The sequence below is a fragment of the Meleagris gallopavo genome, chromosome 5, assembly GCF_905368555.1.
Source record: "Meleagris gallopavo chromosome 5, MGAL_WU_HG_1.1, whole genome shotgun sequence".
NCBI classification, from domain to species: domain Eukaryota; kingdom Metazoa; phylum Chordata; class Aves; order Galliformes; family Phasianidae; genus Meleagris; species Meleagris gallopavo.
The window spans coordinates 4,300,827-4,323,633 of NC_139408.1; the positions used below are offsets into that span (position 1 = coordinate 4,300,827).

Consider the following 22,807-nt stretch of genomic DNA (forward strand, 5'->3'; position numbering starts at 1 on the left):
AGCAATGTTTTATAGGTTCCTAGTCCCTAGGAAATAACCTAACAATAAATTTCACTTAGGCCCAAGATCAAATAATTATGATCAGGCTGAACTGGAAATAGCCATCTAACATGAGTGATTCCTTTAGCCACTGGGTCCCTGGGACAGAAAACAAATTATTGCAGTAAAGAACATAAAATATTTATAGGCCTTCAGTCTAACAAAGGTCAGAGTGCTCTTTTACAGATCATTTCTCTCGAAGAGATGAAGGCAAACAGTAAGTAACTTCGTAACTGAACATACACGAGATTTATTGCAAGTAAATTAATTTCTATTGCTATCACTAATCTAAATTGATTCAATTTTTTTTAACTTAAATGATGTTCAGTTACTTACAATGAAGAGAGACATCGGATAGAGTCACTAAAAATTACTGAATCACTTGGCTCTTTGTGAGCAGGCGATATCATTATATCACTCAGCTTCCTGTTTTCCCTACCTGCACTCTTTTGTTTCATATACAGTTTATACCAAAGCTCCAATAGCTGCTATGGAGGAAAAGAAGAAATCTGTTACTTATTTCTTCTAATTTATTTGGATCGAGGGATCACTTTGCTTTGCTTTTTCATTTTCCCTTAAGACTCCTTTATTGACTGCTGCTGTCTGTGGAGTTTGGCTACACACAGCTGGGTTTTGCATCTCGATTCATTGAGGCTGTCGTGTCATCCTGCATTCTTGGATCCCAACAAATATTCTACTTGAATAATAGTTCTTGTTTATATAACCTCTGTCATAGAAGACTAAGGACCTTCTGTGATCTGTAAGTTCTTCCCAGTTGACAGGATGTCATCTAGCCCAGCAACAACAATTAGGAGGTAATGCTGAAAAAGCCTATGAAGCTGGACATCCTGTGTTTCATACTTTGAACTGACTCAATCATTCAAGTATGAACCCAAAAATTTTATCAAGAATGGTATTTCTTGTGCCATTTGACTTTTTATTTTTTAACCAACCTATGTATAAAACACATTTTTACACAATTACGCACCTCTGCAGTCCTTTTCCTTACCAATGATGCTGCGTGGCTTTGCCATCAGCATGTGTGTACGCAAATGTGGCATTGAGAGAAAATATAATGCAAAATGAAATCAATGCAGGTGTGAAACTTACAGCTGTATGACCTTCCCAGCAGGATAATCAGTCTCAAAACTCACATTAATGTGGAGGAGACCAAAAGTAACTCAATAAAAAAACCCAGGATATTCTATGACTAATGAGATATACTGTAATAGTATCCAAGAAACAAAATCACAGGCATTGCTAAAATCATAATGGAAGGAGGAGACTTGACAGTGGCTTAAATGTACATTTTAGACCCTAAATAGAATATGGTTATTAGAAACTGCTTAGTTACCATAGGCAAGCTAAAAAATGATTGCTAATGATCAAGTACTCCCTCCAGTAGCAAGAATCCAGGAAAAAAGTACAAATGACTTTCTAACTTCACTTGTTAGTATTCTCATGAGTTTCACATCATCAGCTCCAGTTTGTGCATGCTAAACTGAAACTGGATTTTGGTCTCTTCATGGTGAAAAAAACCACACTTCTCTTCTGCAAGCAAAGAAGCACGCAAGTAAAGAAAATTAGTTTTCTTTACATATATATATATACGGGAATACTTAGGATCTTCACTACAGATTAGCCCTGAAAGGTGTTGCACATATCCCATAAGACAATATGCACCCAGAACACCTAATGGTTTCAGGAAATGCAGGGACACAGCACTGCGTACAACTTGAGCATCTATTACTCGTGTTATTGACATCCAGCTTCCATTGCTAACAATTAAAACATACCATTACTAATAGGAAATAAAATATTAGAAATTAAAGCAAATTGAATTTTCTCTACAGCAGAGCTCCTGACTTCAAACTTGCTTTAGTCCATTCTCATTTAATTGCAACACAGTAAGTCATCCTGCAAGACATACCTGAGAGGTCTTCGAGACCAGGCTGTCCAGTTTTGACATAGAGAGTAGAATCCATGCTGACCCCTCCTGTGCTGGCCTCAGCTGTTACATTTCCTTCATTCTCTGTCTGTGATCTGTAAGACAAAGCGAAATAGAGATGTGCAGACAGCCTCCATTAAAATTAGCTCACGTAGAACAACTAGACAATTGCACCTGCCATCAGCCCCTCCAGAATAGACCAGCAGACTGATTTTACATAATTCATTAGTCCCATTTTGAACTATGTCCTAGAAATGGAAGCAAGCACTCAGCTGTAAAAAATAAAAAATTCATGGTCAAACATAGGCTTCTTAGCTCTTCAAATGGAGTCCTAAGAAACTTGGATTTCCAGTTCATTTCAATTATCAATACCATCAATCATCTGTTGTGATTAATCTGATCTTCTCTAATAGTTTGCTTTACATAAATATAAAGCAGGTAGTGTGTGATGGCATCTTACACTCCTGCTGTTTTTTCTTCAGTAACTAGCAATGACACTCATTTTTATTTTAAAATAAATGACTGGATAACACCAATTTGCTATCTGACATGATGGCTGCCATCTAAAAGGGACGAGGTGAGAACATACTGTCAGATGTCAGTAGCGTATCTTGGATTACTTCGTTTTACTGCCTGTGCTGTGTTTTGCTCTAAGAGCCACATCAACAAGCAGCTGGAAGTTCTCCTGTCAAAACAAGTGCTGTACAAGAGCAAAAGCATAGCAAGCAATTACTAATGTAGTGTTCTTAATTTCACTTGGCCTTATATGAAACCTAGAACAACTTCTACAGAGATTACATCCACAACATGTTAACAGTGATACTTTAGGCTCATTCCCCTCCCCTACAGTTTGTGTCTGAGCTGCAGATCCACATTAAGGAATCTGCTATAGCTGTGAATAACAAGATGAGAAAGTTAGGTATCATTATGGATTTAAACAGTGCAAGCTATATAGCAATTTTCACCTCTAAATAAATTTCAAAAAATTGGCATTAGTAGATCCCACCATACGTCAAAGATATGACAGTAATGGTAATGCATGTAGATGAAAGTGAGAACAAGAGAAATACAGAACATGTAACATGAATACAAGTATTAAGATGTTGCTTTTCCAACTTTCTCATTTTCACATGACTACATACCAGAATGACATCTGGCACCTTATTCCATAGACACAGAGATAACACTCGGGCTCAGAAGAGTCAAGGGTAACTCTTCTCCTCCTGCCTGCCTACATAGGTCTGAGCAATTCTTTTGCATCTCTCTCCTTCATTTTGCTTTTATTTAAAAATTTGATTTTGCTTGCGAAAAAAAAAAAACAAAACAAAAACACAAAAAACAACACGACCAACCATTCCTACATTACCTGCCAAGAGATCAAGGGCAAAAAACCATACAGTTCAACTGCAAAATTACAGAAGAAAGTGATAAAAGTAGACAAAATGGTGTGAATAACATCTACAAGCAGCACAAGCAGCAACTAAACATGGCCGGAAAAGACACACTGTGAGGGTAGGAGAGATATGACAGAGGTCTATAAAAGCTCTGTCATGGTTTAACAGCAAAATAACCGTCAGGTAGATCGAGCTGCCAAAATTGAGGTGGCTCAAATAGACCTGGACTGGCAAGCACGAGCAGCAAAAAGATAACAAAGGCAGAACAACTGCTTGAAAAAACTAAGGAGCATGAAAGAAAACCGTGATGTGGCTGTCAAAGCCAGAAACTTTGCCATCAGACTCAGGAATTTCTTCTGTCATTGTCAGGTTTGGCACCACATCCTCAGAAAGATTCTATAGTCATTTCCTTCTCATTACTCTTCCCTATGTTTCCTCTACTGCCACTGTCACACACAAGATGCTGGCCTGGAGGTTAGCTCCCCCCACAGATGGATAATCTTATGAATATCTAGTTCTGGGTTAATGCAGGCACAGAAGAGCAGCCTTGCCTATGCTAATCGACTTCTATTTTTTAATTTGTTTTAATTCGTCACCACCATTAGCCACACTTACGAGCTACAATGTGTAAAATAAACCTAATCCACATGGTCCAAGGGCAGCAGTTGGAGCAGTTGGTGTTAGCATTCGGATATGAAGTATTATAAGTGTCAGGTACAACTATCCAAACTCCTATTATCACAATTTCTTAGACACTGGAGAATCATAGGACATCCCAAGTTGGAAGGTACTCATAAAGATCACTGAGTCCACCTCCAACTTTGGTCTGACTGCCTTCCACAACAGTTTCTGGGTAAATATACGACTGTATTATTCCACGCAGCATCCGTATTGTCACCTCACTACCCCAATAAAGTGTCTCCAATGAATCCTCCTACACAGAGGCCATCTTCCAAAGGGATGATCCCAGCAGTAAGCCATACCTGTACATGAACGGAGCTACTGTGGCCGTGTTCGGGTGGCTGTATTGCTGCTGGGGCTGAGGTAGCTGAACACTGACGGTGTTGCTTCCCGTGCTGTGTGTGGTGGTCGGCCCGCTGACAGACTGGCTGCTGTTGCTGCTGTTGAGGCCTCCGATGCCTTTTCCTTCGGAAGAGGCTAAGCTTGAAGAGGAACTGGAATTCCTGCTGTCTAGCTGAGACTTCTGATGCGAGAGTCCTGAGCCAGGTTTCCCACTGCGGCTCCTCTCACTTTCTTTTGTAGAAACTGGGGCACTTGAGGATTTCCCTGCGGTGTTTTTCATTCCTGGTTTTGGTATTCCACTGTGCAAAGGGGCCGAGGCCTCCTTCTTGGCACTGTTCAGCTTTCCTCCTTTTGGAATAAAGCTTGCGATCTTTGAGGACTTTTTTGGCATCTCTGTTGTTGTTAGCACTGTCTGTTCTTCTTTTGGTTCCTCTTTCACATCCAGCTTTTCGGTGATAGATGTTCTTTTTCCCGTGTCTTTACTTTTATCCTTTTCTTTCTCCTTCTGTTTCTCTTTCTCCTTCTCATTACCCTTGGGAGAACTTTTCTTATTAGTCAGTGCCCGGCTAAAAGTCCTTTGTGCGATTCCCTTGAGTGCAATTTTGGGGCTACTGGACATCGATCCTGGATTGCTCACATTCTGATTTGTGGCATCGATTTCTTCGCTCTCCTCAAAGCTGGGAAGTGTCTCTAGCTTTTCACAGCTGCTGTCACGAGACGTAGAACACTCAAGCGTTGTCCCCCCTGCTTTGGAGCCTCCTTTGCTATTGAAGAGTTTCAACTTTTCCAGCATGGATTTTTGGCCATTGGGAGTTGTTTTGACGACTTCTGAGGGTGGTTTTGGAGACTCTGGTACGGGCTGCTTTACGGATAGCATGGAAGACGTCGCTGTGTGCTTAGCACTGAGGGACTTGCTGCGCCAAGGCTTAATAGCAGAGCTGGGCTGAGGGATGGCCGAGGAGTTATTGCAACTAGTAGTACCGCTGCAGCTTTGAACTGAGGATGATACATTTTCATTCATTCCTGTGGGCTGGAAGGCTGTACTGTCTGCAGGCTCTGGAAAAAAGTTAAATTAAAATTTTTAAAAAGAGACACAAAACACAGTGGTATCTGATATTATAGCTGGTTTGAGATTCTTTTTGTAATGAAACAGTAGGAGCTTTGCAGTAGTAACACTGAAAAGGCAGACACACATCACTGCTTTAAACATCAGTATCATTCAATGAAAACAAAAGCCAGTTTTCCTATTCAGCAGCACAGCAACAAGCTCCCACTATGTAATTTATATTTAGTTCCTCCTGAAAGAAAAAAAATAGCTCAAACCAAAATGTGCTTTGCAACATGTTCTTCTTTATTAGATTCATACTTCTTCATTAGCACAACCATAGCGCTGTTTTCTAATCAAGGGTTCTCTCAGCTTTTTGGCAAAATTTTTGCTGTCCGAGTTCAATTCTTAGAAAAACCTCAAGTATAAAAAAATGCAAGAGTAAGGAAAAAGAAATAAATCCAAAGCTCTTTCAGTTATGGGGGAGAGATCCTCATCTACAAAAACTCAGAATAAAACTCCATGTACAAAACCAAAACCAACCGTGTCCTTATGCAATGAACCTAATTTACACCTTACCATGCTTATCATGCAGCTGTAAGAGAAACCGGTGGCAGTAATTGCACAGCTGTGCCCTTCAGAGAGCCCAAATCCTACTTGGTTAGTTACTTTGAGCATTATGCATTCTTAGAAAGAAGTCAGCACAGATCTTAGAGAAAGCTTGAAAAATCTCACTCACCTACCAGTGGCCACTTCTCCTCTGTAGCTTCTCTCTGCAGAGTTTCCTTTCTGGAGACGTTACTCTCTCAATTATCACAAATATGTTTTCTGTTAAGCTGCTCATGTTTCCAATTAACTTTTGTCATCTGTGTCTGTTCGCCTGCCCAGCAGCCTGCTGGGGATTAACGGCTCTTACCTACATTTCTCTGCCCTCCAGCACTAAAGTAAACTCTGTACGGAGCTGCATTTTTTTAATTCAAAAATCAACAGCGGTTGAGAGCGTGCGTTTTCGGCAGCAGGGGCAGCCCAGTGAATTCAGCCCTGTAAATCATGAACCGCTGCAACCACACGGGGACTGTTTTGCTTCATTTTCAGCTGCACACTGAAGATACGGCTCTGTTAACCTCCCTCCCCTGATCCAAACCAGATCTACTGAGGATTTAAAGCACACGCATCTTCCTGCCTTAATGTAGAATCAGTCTGAGAGACACCTTCGTAATAAATTCAGTCGTTTCACTTAAGGATAAAGTGAAATGGGAATTAATGGCACTTTAAAAAATATTATTGAAGTTGGAACATCTCCAGGACCTGTTATTAACCAATCACTATTATATTGGCTGGTCCTCCTATATCAAAGAGCCCACGTGGAGATGGAGGGAAGCAATTGTCACTTTACAGACACATGAGGGAAGTATACTGCTTTTACATCACTGTTGGTCTGCTGACTTTAGGGGCATTAGTCCTGCCTCAATCCAGCATGGAAGGAAAACCGAGCTGCCCCATGTCTCGAACAGCAGTGCCACCTGGTCCTCCATGTGCTGTGTGAACATGGGCAAGGAACACATCTTCAGGAAAGCCAAGATGCAAGGAGTAATGGGGAAACTGCGGCAATATAAGGCTGATGCATGGGAATCTGTTGATAGATTAATCTACAAAGCAGTGCTGCTTCCTTCACATACGTATGGAGTAGTGGGAGAGGAGCTGCTTGTGCCATCAGGCAGTAGAAGATGGGCAGCAAGAAACCCAACAGAGCATTCTGGAAAGGGAAACCCACACCAGCACTGCCTTCCTCAGAGCAGCACAGCGGTTGCCTGGAAGGGAATGGGAAGTGGTGGGGCATTTGGGAAATGAGTTTCATCCCAACAGCCCTAGTGAGGGCTCCAGTCCTTGGACTTTTAGGAAACAGTCTCACTGGGTCAAATAAAATTACTTATTTCTCCACATCCAAAAGCATTTTTCAAAATTTATTTCCCAAGAAAATCCAGAACTTCTTAATTTACACCTTCTCTGTGTTTTTGGTGTTTGCTTTTGTTTGAAATTTGGTTTGGCCTTTGCACAGTATGCACTTTCTTTTTCATTTTTCAGAAATAAACACGGACTCACTTTGAGCCCACATCAACACACTTCCAGTGGTGCACGATGATGCATTTCCATTTAGAGACCTGCTCTTCATCTACAGTCATGTCAGAGAAATCAGAATTATGCCAACAATGTTGTTACTGTAAAAAACTTAAAAAAAAAACAACATCACGAATATATGGGGACATTAATGTAATTTTTAGAGTCTCTACCTAACATTTTCCAGGAAGGGAATTCTGTGAGTGCTGAATTCTACACATCTGATACCAAGGAAAAATATTTAGAAACTTCTAAATATACATGCTAAGCTGTTACACTTTGGGAAAGGAAAGGAGATATTTTCTTACACGTGTTCTGTGGATTTTGATTTATATTCAGATCAAATACAGTGAAAATGGACATTCAAAGTCCTCAGGCTTTTGCTGCATTCTACCAGAGAAAGTGCAGGAAATAAAAGGTTCACTGTAAAACACAGCCATCAAAAATGGCTTCAGCTTAAGAAAGCTTCAGTCTTTTTCAGATTCTCTGTTTCCTTCTCATAAACAAGTCCACTGGCTCTGTTACTCCTAAGACCAATCTTGGTAAACGAAAAGGATTTTCGCTGCCAGAATGTAGCTTCAAATGCTAGGTTTCCTAATGAAGCAGTAACATCAATATGCGGATAATACATCAGCATGCAGAGGGGAAACTTTTATTCAGCATAGCATAGACCCTTCTTTCATGAAAAAGAGAGCAGGTTTCATGCATTCTATTAATAAGCTTATTATTTCCCATGTGTTCCTTTGTGAGGGAGATAATTTCTTTCTTCAGCAACCTGCATTAGCTAGAACTGACTATAAAAGAAATGTTTTCAAAACCAAGCTACAGCCTACAATAAATAATGATCTCTTTCCCCTTTTCAGAGTCAAATCTTGGCTTGAAATCTATTTTGTTCCTAGTGTTCAGTTAAAAAGATGTTGGTGGTCTAGTTCCAATGCCAATGCGCGCTGTAGCATGGGTAAACCTGATTTCAGCTGCTCCTGTAAAGTCTTAACTGCAAACATATCCATTTGTAATGAGAAAAAGAAGCTGAAATCTTATGATTTAAATCTCCCACCAAAGTCTTTGAGAGCTTACGTTATAATAAGGTCAGGAGAAAATATATGCCATTTCCCATCATTTGTCTTGTACAGCCTAAGCAAGTGTGCTTTCATTTGCTACAAGTGAAAACTTTAAAAAACACTTTCTTTATAGGCATGAAAAGCAGCATAAAGACAAAGGATGTTCTCATACTTATGTCTCCTCAGAAAGGTCAAGAACTTAACACTATTTTTATTCATTTTAGAATGAATAAGCTGTCATTTTTTACTTTGCAGCTATGGGAAAAATAAGTAGTTCTCATGAAGAGAAACACTGCCTAGTAACAGCCCATAGATTAGATAACTGAGTCAAAAGCAAATCTGCAACAGAATTCTAATTTAGGAAGTAAAAGCAGAGCTGCTCTATGACATTACAGTGTCAGAACTGCAGAAAGCACTGTGGCATCTCCATCATTTCCCACCATGGAGAGGAATAAATGGCAAGGGCTGACCTTCCATCCGCACGCCAGAAGACTCTTCTTAAAACACCACAATTATGAGTCTTACAGAGGAAAGCTTTTTAGCTGAGCTGTCCTCTTCTTCAGTGGTGATTTATCATGCTTAGCAGACCCCTGACATACGGAAACATCTCTGTTTCTGCCAGGAGCCTCCTATAAAAATCGGACTCTTTCCATAGCCCAAAAGAAGAGCAGGTAGAGCAGAACGTTCCTAACAAGAATTCCCTGGCACACAGCCCTTCTACAAAACAAGCTGAACCCCTTGGATCCACAGCAGTATCTATTTCTGTTGTAATGCTGCTCACCCCATAGAATGAAAGCTGCCTACTCTGGCCACAGTGAAAAACAGCCAGAACACGATCTTAAAAGCAGAGACTGCTATATGGTAAAAGTCTGTGTAAGCTGAGAGATGATCAGAGAGGGAACATTTTGCCTTGCCGAGAACAAAAACTTCACCGAGGTGACTCAAGTTGTTTCCTCAACTTCTATCCCCACTGGTTTTTCCCTTAGAGTTGATGAAATTTATTGCAATAGGGGACAAAAATCACCTTTACTGTTTGATATTTCCAATTTTGCCTTTCTCCCATCAGATCTACTTCTTCAGCCTCAGACTGTGTAACTGCATCAGCTGCTCTATGAACTCCCAGCTCGTGGAGGTGTCAGTCACTGAGCTTTCCTACTTCTGTGTGTTCCCTTTGTTCACACACAGCTTCAGCACACAGAACAATGTTGTTTACTAGTTGACATCGCCAAGACTTGGGACTTTTGCTGAGGTGAAGGGAAATAAGTTTGGAGCACAAGCAATCTCTGTCTCATTGTCTTGACCTAACTGACACAGACACTTGAATTGCTTGTTGTTTTTGTTTATTACTGTAGCATTTCAAATAGTGCCCAAGAGAGAGGTCAGAGGGACCTCATTATTTCTGCAATCAAATCCAACATTTCTCATAATAAGGCTATTCAGTTCAGTAACAAATTCCAGGCAAGGAGTTCCTGAGGATTCTTCCATTGGGCTTTATACACAGGTGTCATGGATGACATGCACATGTCATAGCCCTGATCTGAAGCATTTGCCTTACAGGTAGATAGATATGAAAGATGCCATATACACTTTGTTGGTCTGAGAACTGGGCAGCTGACCTCAAAAGCCAGGACAACATGCAAGTAATGACCAACTTACTGTTTAGTATAGTAATGAAGGGTTGACCAAGGCTTGATGCTCATCAACCTCTGCAGAGGCTGCAGAGGTTCTCTGGCACCAATCATGGGCTCTGTAGGTATAATTGGTTATGGACAAGGACCAGTCAAAAGTCTCAGCAGAAAGAAGCCATAAATGGAAGGGACCAGGGAGGCTGAAATATACTTTTACATGGGGAGAGAAGGTTTCTACAGGTGTGGCAAAAACACACTGGCACTTACAGAAGTCTGGGACATTGCAATACTCCTGTTTTCTTTCCTATGAGTTAATAGTGAACTTCAGTTTCCACGCTTGTTCCTCTGGCACAATTCACCCAGCAATAAATTTACAGGAAATTATAAATATTTATTTTAAAAGGAAACATCTAGGAACTATAAAGGCCATGAAATCCTGGGCCAGCTCTTCAGCTGGTATGAATTAGTGTGGTTCCACGGTCTCCAGTGCAACTACACAGATGTGCATCGGGCTCCTTCTCAAGGGTTACATTTTACTTCAAAGCTCAAGGGCTCTTTTATCCTAATGAACTGTACAGTTAAGAACATGTCACTGTCTATTTTTCTTATGTTTTTTTTTTTTTCTTCCAAAAAACTTTACTTAAATACAATTTTTTTTGGCCTAAATATTGCTACGGCTTATACCTACTAGAGCAAAGTGGATTTGCAAAGCTCCACCTCACTTGCGACTAAAGACTGTTTAGGTAAAAGAGAACGTATTTTCAAATGCCAAGTTCAGCCAGTTAAGCAGTTGTAGAATTGAGCAAGAACACGATTTGCTGCATACTTATGTCCTGTCCTATAAATGTGCCAAACTGCTTGTTATACACCAAAATCCTGAAGCTGTCCTGTAGGCACGCACCCAATACGAGTACATTGTGAAAGATCACTAAGCTGAGCCAATCTTTTCAAAATGCATTTGGAGAAGTAAAAGGATGCAAGCAATACACTGAGATACACAGATGAGCATTTTGTTTTACACAAAGACTCTCATGGCAGGCACCCCACCACATAAGCCTACGATCTTATGTTTAGAGTAATTTGTGACTCGAAGAAATAGTTTGAATCAATAAGTTCACATTCATCAAAGTTGAATGAAATGTTGTGTAATTTGAAATTGAATGCCTGAACATAAACAACATGCTTCACTTTTAGCCAAGCAAAATCTTGATTTTTTTTTTTTCTTTTTTTTCTTAAAGCTACCTGTAAGATTAAATAGACACTGGAAGAAGTTAGGTGCCTTTCATATTATTCCACATATCTCTTCTTCCTTTTTCTCATGCTGTTTTCGTATTTTCTGCTAAGGTACATCAAATTCATTAATGCTATACTACATGTGAAGATAAATAAGTCACACCAGGCATGTGATAAATATCTCCAATGGAAGTTTATATTTAGGAAACTTGCTAGAGTTATTCCAGCATCTGCTTTTTGGTAGTGTATACAGCAAGAATTATAGAAAACACCACGTATACTCTATCCTGTCATTTAAGGCTAAGAATTTCACAGAATCATAGCATCACCAAGGTTGGAAAAGACCTCCAAGAGCATCCAGTCCAACCGTCCACCTGCCACCAATATTTCCCTACTGAACTATGTCTTCTAGTACCACATCTAAACATTTTTTGAACACCTCCAGGGATGGTGACTCAACCACTTCCTTGACTCCTACAAAAGTAAGCATTAGGTTACTTCAATTTTCTAAAGATAAAACTAATAACAGGCTGGATACTAAACAGAAGCCAAAGTAACTGCTACAAAATATTGAACTAGGGGATTTTTTTTAATAAGACTAGATATAATTATCAGTCATGAAGAAAGTGACAATTGCCAAAATAACTGTCAACTTGCAGCTATCTGTTGCATGATACAACTGTTTCGTTCTATAAAATTGCTCTCCAACTTTCTGACATCCTCATGCCATTCACTGATGGGGGCAGCAAGCTCTCCACCTCAAGACCCACATTTATTTTTGATAGCCCAATGCACAGTTAATTTCAGTGCTGGCCAAGCCTGCCTACTGCTCCTCCCTGCCCCATGGAGCTGTATTAACATTCTCTTACATAAGATATCACACATCTGCAGGACTATTCGCAGAAGATATCATTCAAAATGCAAAGTCTTATTATAACAGCTGTTGTTTAAGTTTCTATCGGCTGCTAACTTTACACTGACTTCTTAAACAGAACTGGAGGGTATCACAGGTGGTTTTCAGATTGCTTTCAAGAAAGAGTCTACGCTGAACTCTCTGAAAGGCTCCCCTCTGTTAGCTGAAGAACGTTTCTTAGCATGATAGTAATTGACAGCAGACTCTAAGGAGCATCCAGCACTGCAGCAGTACAGCATGATGTCGACAGCATGGCTTTCCCCAGTGCTTCACAATAAGCTGTGCATGAAGCTGCCTGTGAGGTCCAATCTCAAGGCTTGGCTTTCATTTCATCTCTTCTTGTTCAGTCAGGCAATCCTGCCTAAGAGCTCCCTTTGCTTTACAAGCAAAATGGACTAAACTGCAGAGCACAAATGAACTGATTTACCAGCACTGGGATGGTACTGTTTTCTCCCACTTGCTACAAGAAAATATTTTAATGGTATCTAGATAAAAATCACATTGGCATGGATGGGGAACAATCAAATCAGTCTGTTAAACTTCTTTTTTTTTCCTGATGGACAACAGAAATTGGAAATTAGTTCCCATCAGACTAGGTTGGTCATTAACACACTGGCAATGAAATGTTTCCACTGCAGCTAACAACGTGACCATCGCTGAATAGAAACAGTCAGGGGTTTTATTTGCTTTAAACCTATCACTCCTTATACTATAACAAAGTCAACAAGACTCTCATGGTCATCCAAGTCGTGTGATCATCTTAACCATTACATACCAAAAGCTTTTTCTTTGCCCAGGAAACTAGGAAGGGTAGAAGAGGTGGTGCTGAGCCATGGAATAAGATGACCTTATCGTGCCTTACAAGTGTCAGAACTCTTTTTTCACTGTATTTTTTTCACTCTTATAATACTATTTGGCACAAAGGAGAGAATCTGCTTTTTCTCCCTGTTTATTACTATTAATTTACCAAGACTGGAAAAACCATCCTTGTTCCAGTGAGGAAGACGTGCAACATCAGAATACAAACTGACTGCCCATCCTGTTCTCGATACAGAAGCCAAACCCAGTTATTTGTAACAACAAATACACAATCTGGATTCACGTGCAACTTCAGAAGAGGGTTTGTCCTTCACTTTTGCTTTTAAATGAAAGGTTTTCAATTCAAGAAAACAACTAGGATTATCAGAGTTATCGTTGAACATAATAAGTCAAAGTAATTTCAGCCAAACCTACTACCTCTGCCTGTACATCACCTCTGGATAGCTATTAAATTTTTACTTACTCTACCTAATTTAATCCCTTTCAATGGGTAATCATCCTTGTTCTTAAAACATGCATCTAGACTGCTGTCTGAAATGGACTAGTTTCAAATTCCAAACAAGCAGATACTCATATGCAGCCTACTGAAGTCATAGAGAATTCTTACTAATACAGATCTCACTGACTACAGGTATCTTGTAAGTAACAAGGAAATAACCTTTCTTTTAGGCAAAGAACACAAATTAATATTTTGAATACATAGCTGCAAAGGAAGTTTTCCAAACTTCTAACTATGCATGCAGTACTCTTCTTCTCATTGTTCTGTGTGTGTCCTTTTTTGAAGCTCATTTGAAAGCTGCTGAAAACTTCAGCATTCAAGATGTGACAGGAAAGACAAGAACTCTGAATTTTGATGTCAGTTTGCAAATCTCAGGCTGCTCCTGGTAAGGACAACGAGAGTCTTGCTTTCTGTTTCTAAGCCAGTGTTTTTAAATTGAATCTAAGTAGTTGACCTTATCCAAATCTGTTGCTTTTAAAACGTGTGTGGTACCAAGCTCAACAAAAGCTCCATATCACACAGAAGCAACCCAAAGAGTGTATTCCCAGGTGCTTTCTACATCACACAGAATCACAGAATGGCCCAGGTTGGAAGGGACCTCAAGGATCATGAATCTCCAACCCCCTGCCACAGGCAGGGCCACCAACCTCCACATTTAATACCAGACCAGGCTGCCCAGGGCCCCATCCAACCTGGCCTTGAACACCTCCAGGGACGGGGCATCCACAACCTCTCTGGACAGCTGTTCCAGCACCTCACCACTCTCATAGTAAAGAACTTTCCCCTGACATCCAACCTAAATCTTCCCTCCCTCAACTTAAAATCATTTCCCCTTCTCCTGCAGTTATCTACCCTTTCAAAGAGTTGATTCCCCTCCTGTCTGTAGGCTCCCTTTAGGTACTGAAAGGCTGCACTGAGGTCACCCCACAGCCTTCTCTTCTCCAGGCTGAACAAGTCCAGCTCCCTCAGCCTGTTTTCATAGGGGAGGTGCTCCAGCCCCCTGATCATCTTTGTGGCTCTCCTCTACACCCTCTCCAACAGCTCCCTGTCTTTCTTGTACTGGGGGCTCGAGACCCAGACGCAGTGCTCTACATGGGGTTTCACAGGAGCAGAGTGGAGAGGGACAATCACGTCCTGTCCCTGCTGGCCAGCCCTCTTCTGATGGAGCCCAGGATACCATTTGCTTTCCGAGCTGCAAGAGCACACTGCTGGCTCATGTTCAGTTTTTCATCCATCAGGACCCTCAGGTCCTTCTCTGCAGGGCTGCTCACAAGGACTGCTCCTTCCAGTCTGTATAGATGCCTTGGATTCCTCCGGCCCAAGTGCCAAACCTTGCACTTTGTTGTGTTGAACCTCATTAGGTTCACCTGGGCCCATCCTTTGAGTCTGTTGAGGTCGCTCTGAATGGCATCCCTTCCTTCCACCGTGTCAACCTCACCACTCAGCTTGGTGTCATCAGCAAACTTGCTGAGGGTGCACTCGATGCCATCAGTGTCGTTGATGAAGATGTTAAAGAACACCGGTCCCAAGACCGACCCCTGGGGGGCGCTGCTTGTTACCGGCCTCCACTTGGACACAGAACCATTGATAACCACCCTGTGTCTGCGGCCTGTCACCCAATTTCTTCTCCATCAGGTGGTCCACCCATCCAATCCACATCCCTCCAATTTGGAGATAAGGATGTGGTGGGGGACCATGTCAAAGGCCTTGCTCAAGTGCAGGTAAATGACACTGGTCACCTTTCCCTTGTCCACCAATGCTGTCACTCCATCATAGGAGGCCACCTATGGTCAAGCATGACCTTCCCCTAGTGAAGGCATGCTGGCTGTCTCAGATCACATGCTCATTCCTCATGTGATCAAGCATGTCATCCAGGATGATCTATTCCATGATCTTCCCAGGCACAGAGGTGAGATTCACTGGCCTGTAGTTCCCCGGGTCCTTCTTGCTCCCTTTCTTATAAGTGGGAGTGATGTGACTCTTCCTCCAGTCACCTGGAACCCCACCTGATAGCCACAGCTTTTCAAATATGATGGAGAGCAGCTCAGCAACCATCTCAGCCAGCTCATTCAGAATCCTGGCATGCATGCCATCCTAACTGCAAACATGTAGATTTCACTTTGGAGTGTCATTCCTACTAAAGCTATGGCAGCAGGACAAGGGGAAAGGGCTTTAAACTGGGAGGGGGCAGATTTAGACTAGATATAAGGAAGAAATTCTTCACTGTGAGGGTGGTGAGACATTGGAACAGGTTGCCCAGTGATGTTGTGGATCCCCATCCCTGGAAGCACTCAAGACCAGGCTAGATGGGACTGGGAGCAACCTGGTCTAGTGGGAGGTGTGCTGTGCCCATAGCAGGGGGTTGGAACCGGGTGATCTTAAAGGTCCTGTCCAACCCAAATCATTCTATCAGTCTGCGACAGAATACGTCACATCTCCTTGAACTGCTCTGATAAACCAACTGCCCACATCTGAAGTGCACACACTTGATGTAAAGAACCATGCACCAGCAGAGTAGAGGTTTCCATGCCAGCATTTTACTAACTTGGTTGTCAGCCCTATTTTGATAGCAACAAGTGAAAAAGACATGGGAAAGAAATTCCTTACCTTCCACAGGTGAGGAATTTTCACATCAACAGATCAGAACTGAGTATCAGCAAAGAAAAGGGAAAACATGGAACATTTAAATAAGAAAGATATTTAGACCACGAACAAAATATAAGATTATTCTTACCAGGTGTAGTTATCAGTCCTGAAGCACGCTTCAGTTTTACTTTGCCTTTTATCCCCAACAGAGTGCCTTAAATATGTCACTGACACTGTTTAGTCAATGTGCCATATATTCTTGATGCTCTAAGAAACTAAAATTTTTAAACTGGAATAAGCACAGATTGTAAGAGAGCTATGCAGACCATTTCTTCCAACCTTCAGCTTAAATCAAGACCTCAAATTAGTTTATCCAAGGCAAGTCCTGAATACCTTCAGCAAGACTACCCTGCTTTCCTGGACAACTTTTCGATGATTCATTGTTCCCACAGTGAACAATGTTATTCCTCCTGCCAGATGGAAATTCCCCCAAAGGAACCTGTGCCACTTGCCTCTTGGTCCTTCACCATGCATGCTTGTGAAGACAGCAACTGTGATTACATATGTGCTGCATTCCAAGTTAAAAGGGGTTACAAAAAATAAAAAAAGGAATGTAACATGAGCCACATGCTTCTCTTACTCCCCTCCAAATACACTTTATCCCTACCTGGAAACAGACATGCAGAGCTCAGATTATAGCAGAGTCAGTGAGATCTGAATTCACAACACTCTCATAAGGCTTGCATGGAGTAAGCTTGCAGGAACACTGCTATTAAAACACACATTTACTTCAATCAGTGCACCAACCTGTATGCATATAGTCTTTTTTCCTATTAGTGCCCCAAACCCAACTACTTCACAAATATAAAAAACAAACATTTCCTCTGATCTCATATAGAAATGGTCTAAGTTTGGTAAGTGCTTTTTCCTGCTGATATTTTACCTAAGACTTAATCCAATGCAAGATGTCATTTTTCCCTCAGCCTTCTACTGCCCTCTGCAGGATTATTTTAAATCAATTATTAGGAATAAAGTAGAAAAAGAATCAACCCAAAAAAAGCATGTAAGCCTACCAAACACACTGCTGCATCACACCACAAACACACCTCAACGACATATCGAGTTGACATCTCTGATAGCTTCATAAACTAAGGACTTTACCAACTCTGGATGCAAACCAGGGAGTAGTAAACAGAATATTTCCATACAATGTCACCACACTCTTGAGACTGCAAAATGCAGATGGACTGCCTAAAGATCAATAATGACAGTGGATACGTGTGCGTGCTCAGTTTCTCAGGAATACCCATCATTTTGTTCAACAGTAGATGGCTTTTAAAGTCTGGCTCAACAATTACCTGAAAACACTGGAATAGTTTAATACATCAACTAATAATCTTGCTGAGATAGATTAACAGATTAAATCCACCATATCAAGCTCTTTCTTGAAGTTGCATGCTTCAATTTTTAACTTTCATTCTTGATACCACCTCAAACACAGTTCTGCTCCTTCCTGCCATGGACAAAAAATAGGTTTTTTAATTCTAAACTGCACAAACAAATGGAAGTTTGGGGCATTTCTAATTTGGTAACCATTTTAGACAATTAAAAGGATATGGAAATGTGGAGCTTCAAGATAACTAACAACAAAAAATTCACATACTGACATAGAAATGTCAAGCTCATGTGACAGTTTACATTCCTTACAAACATTCTGGACATGCGTTCAGCGACGGACTTGGCAGGTGGCTGATGCTCTTCATGCTGTATTATATTTTGTGATGTTAAAGGACATTAAAGAATAAAAGTAATCCAATGGTATACTTACACATGCATGGGCCAAATAACTTTAGACTGTACAGAAGTGAATTAAGAGGCCCTAATAGATATGAAGAGATTATGATGACATCTGAAACCACAAGCCTGTATGGCTCATTACTTCCCCGTGATCTAAAAATGCAATTAGAATCTAATGGTATTTTTCTTTTTGTAAGAATAAAAGCTTTTAACAGCAATTGCAGTAGTCTTCTACACAGTGCTTTAATGTAGAAGACTACTGCAATTATAAACAGCTAATCACTGAAAAGAAAAACATTTACCATGGCATGCTACCATTTTATGGTGTGAGGAATATGGACACTGAAATTCCCAGGAGCATAAAAGAAAATTTCCATACAAACCTTGTAGCTAACTCCAAAAAGCAAGAGCTATCATATCCTAACCTCCAAAAAGGTGTCCATACAAGTGAAATGGGTGTCTACGTCATCCTTCTTAGCAAAGAATCCTGGACAGCAACAATCAGCCTATCTTGACTCCAAGGTCTGTAATATGTCTTTGGAAAAGAAAACAAGCCCACACCTTCCACGTGAGTTACAGGAAACTATTTCATAAATCACTGAAAGTTATGTCTTTCAGCAAATCTGTATTCTAAGAGTTTTAGTGTACTGTAAGCATCCACCGATTTTTTGCTTTCATTTTAGAATGCCTTACTTGATCTTTCCAGATATGGCACATTTCCAGAAATGAACAGCTAAAGGTTCAGAAAGACTGATTTAACGCTGCAAGATTTCAACAGCTTTCAAAACAAAATAAAATAAAATCACACTGCCTCCCTCTCATTTAACATGCATAAAATCTAAGCACCCACTGTCAGTAGCTGTCAAACAGTACTGCAGCTCAAGAAAAAGACTAGATTTTACAGTTCTACTGCATGGACAAGCCATGGCAGTTACATCTAGTCATGTCACAAAATTCTCATCTGGATTAATTGTTGCTTGTAAGACAAAGCTCAGCTGAGTTTGTAGAGATAACTCCCAACAAAGGTTTGGCTGAACTGCAATATTTCAAAAAGTCTGCTACATACAGAATTTCCCATGGCTGCTGCTCTCTTCTGAAAAGAAAGAAGCGAAAAAAGTGCTTTTGATAAACATGCAATAGCCACACTGGCCTGTGCACTCCTGGATGAAGGGCAGGCCCACCGTTCTCACCAATCCTTCTGTTTCCACCCTCTTCCCGGAAAGCGTGTTCTAGAGGTGTTCAAGGCCAGGTTGGATGGGCCCTGGGCAGCCTGGTCTAGAATTAAATGTGGAGGCTGGTGGCCCTGCATGTGGCAGGGGGTTGGAAATTCATGATCCTTGAGGTCCCTTCCAACCCTGGCCATTCTGTGATTCTGTGAAGCAGCCCCAGTACACCAGCTGCTTCCTCCACTGTGCTCAAAGCTGAGGACAGATGACTTCAGAAGCACGCAGGGAGCAACATCCAGCTTTATTCCAGCACTTCACACCCTGATTTCCTTCAGCGTTTGCAAATGTCATCTGGCAAAATCAATTCAATTCCTCATGCGCAGCATGAGCAAAGCCCTGCAACATTTCTTGTCTTTATGATAGAACATCTGTCTTTTATCTCTATTCATTTGCTAAGTTTACACACGTTACCTCAACATACATCCAAAAATTTATCTTTATAGAATGATTTAAAAGTTTTAGATGTTAGATAAATCCTTTCCCCGAGAAAGTCTCATCATTAGTTGACTAATGGAATTTGAAAATAACAAAACATCTAGGTTATTTGTTTTCCAGTAGCTAGCTATTCCTCCATGCTCCTTTCACTGTCCTTTTCATTTCTGCTGTATTCTGTTCCAATTAATGCACTTTTGCTGCCATGAGATGCAGAAGATTGAACTAATAAGACAGTTCACACTTGGAAGAAAAGGCCACAGATGAATGAAAGCTGCAAATTACATCCTACAGTAATCGGTAAGAGCCGATTCAAATGTAAACAGCAAAGGCAACCTTCTATCAGGAAGTGATGGCTCATGCCAAAGCAGCCTGCCAAACCAGGCAAATTTCTTTTCCTCCTATTTCCTCCTCCAAAAACACAGAGCTACTACTGAGTAAAGGGATCAGATTTACCAGAAGAGAGCTGACTGACACACAACATGGTGATATGAGTCTTATTTCCTTAGGCAAAATTCAGGATATGGGTCAGAAAGCTTGAATTGTCTCAGCAGTTTGACAATAAACTTGTCTGGCAACGTTACAATTAACGTAAAATAAGCCAAACATTTGTCAGGCCAACTGGTTTTGTTTCTCATGGATGCAAACCAACTTTGTGTCATGATTATATTTTTAAGTAAAGTTCAACTTGCATAAGGCCCTCTTTCTTATTTTTCTTTTTCTCCCTTCTCCTCAAGACCACAATTTATTACTGGCTTTATGGATTTATGACTCAGAACCAAAGTTCTGAGTATTTAATGCAACATACGCAGGCCATCAACCTTGGAAAAAATCAAACCCATACTTACCTCCTCCCCTCCCCCCTCCAAAAAACCCACATTTTTTTTCTTTCAGGCATTTGCAACACTCACAGAAGCAGATTACTTTGCATGCTTCTTCAGTAACAATTTTATCTTTCTGAAGAGATGGATTACAATGAGGGTGAGTGTTGGCAGAACTACCTGCCTAAAAGCAGTTGACAGACAAGCTGACAAATCTGCACGTGAGAGAGAGGGGAACAAGGCAGAACACCAGTACGAAGATTTTTCTCTGAAACTGAAGAAAGTCAAGACTGAACCCAGTACTTGGCTTCCCTTATTTAGTAATCTTAGCAAACTGAGAGAAAGTCAAGAGAGTTCAAGTTATCTCTTGAGCACAGCTGTAACTTGCCAGCTTGCTCTTTTAACTGAATGCCAAATGTAATTCAGTTATGCTTACGTCACAGTTAAATCATTGCTGTTTACAGGTAAGGAAGTTACTCAGTACCTTCCAAAACAGTAACTCTGGATTCACCAAGTAGGATGGTGCTACTTCATTAGCCTGTTTTTGGTTATTGCCGTGAAAGTAATTTTCTTCCCATACAAAGTCTGATCAGAGTGATTGAAAATGTCCTTGGAGGATCTCTTGAGTAGGATTTGTAGTGCACTCTCCTCTGCTGGAAAAGCAATGCTGCTGGTGCTAGATGGACAATTAATTCAGTGCTGGTTCAGGGGTGTGCATGTACTCCAAGATTCTTCCTTCTGGAAACAGTGAAGCACTGGCACAGGTTGCCCAGGCAGGTGGTGGATGCCCTGGCCCTGCAGGCACCCAAGGTCAGGCTGGACGAGGCTCTGAGCACCTGATGGAGACATTGGTGTCTCTGTTCATTGCAGGGGAAAGGAGCTAGATGGCCTTTAAGGGTCCCTTCCAACCCAAATGATTCTATCATTCCATGATGCTCAAGACTCCAGTGACACCATTACAAGATGAGATTTGGATTGTAATTGCTACTTAAGATAATACTCCAAAATCTAAATGCATTTAGACACAGGATATGAGGTTCTAGAGAAGAAAAATACAATTTCCTCCAAAGAAACAAGCATGAAGACCACAGGCATTACCGTTACTAGAAGTGATGCGTGTATAACAAGGAGGTTTGAGTCTCAAGGGCATTCTGCCAAGTCACTGCAAGAAGACACAACTGGAATACAATATTGATCCATCCGTGTAAGTGCAATGACTTCGTTTAGGGGACTGAATTAGCTGCCAGACTAAGCCAATGATTTGACTCTAGCAGACTACAACAATTTGCTCTGTTTTCACCAGTCATATCCACCACCACTCTGCTGGAAAATTCTGCATTACAGAGCTCAGAGCTACAAACTCAAGGTAATGAATGCTGTCAGATCATTTACTTACTGAATGGACACAAAGTCAGTAAATGCCACTGAAAAAATGACATAGTGCCATACAGCACAGTACTTGGTATTTGCATTTCCAATGGAAACACAGCTTCTTCGCAACATTTATGAAGATATATCATGTTCCTGCCTTCAAATATGCTGCATGATTCTTGAAATTAAATTTAAATTGTGTATTTTAAGCACCCCTGACAACAGTGGAGGAAAGCAAAACAAATGGAGCTATTTACTATATAAAAATATTGAAGAAATCTTCAGTGATCATTTTCCATTCCTGTAAAGCTACTCATCAAAATGTCTTATTTTTGGATTAATTTTCTACTTTCCCTTGTCTGTGCCTGGCAAAAAATGAGAAAGCCTGTTTCACCACTGCCAGTTCTTCCTGAAGCTATTCATTGTGCATACCTTCAGGACATCAAGTCACAACCTCACTTCTAGTAAGGAAGGATTACCCCTTTTACAGCATTCAAGAACCAAGTGTCTTCCTGCTGAAAGGATAATCCCTAAAACAGAGCAAGTTTTCAGGCGCCCCAACCCTCCTCTGCTATTTAGACCCCACCACATGGTGACTTTTCCTGGTCTTTGACTGTCACATCAGGCTGTGCAGTTCAGAGCAACAGAGGCTCAGAGGTACTGTTATAGACTTACACACAAAATTAAATCCCTGCTTATAACTGACATTTCCATACGTTTTCAACTATCCACCTAGCACCACTATTTCCCCACTAAACCATGTCCCTTAGTACAAATGATACCACAGCATTCTGCAAGGACACACAACTTATAATCTGGTTTCAAGACTGAGAGATTACTACGTTTAACTGAAA

General features: G+C 40.9%; 1 protein-coding gene across 1 annotated transcript in view; it reads right to left on the reverse strand.

Moving 5' to 3' along the window:
* The window catches only part of NAV2 (neuron navigator 2), a 184,280-nt gene that overhangs the window by 92,893 nt on the left and 68,580 nt on the right, over positions 1-22,807 (reverse strand). The window contains 2 exon segments of the mRNA XM_010710727.4: positions 1,970-2,082; positions 4,365-5,460. Of these exon segments, the coding sequence (XP_010709029.2) occupies positions 1,970-2,082; positions 4,365-5,460 (1,209 nt within the window).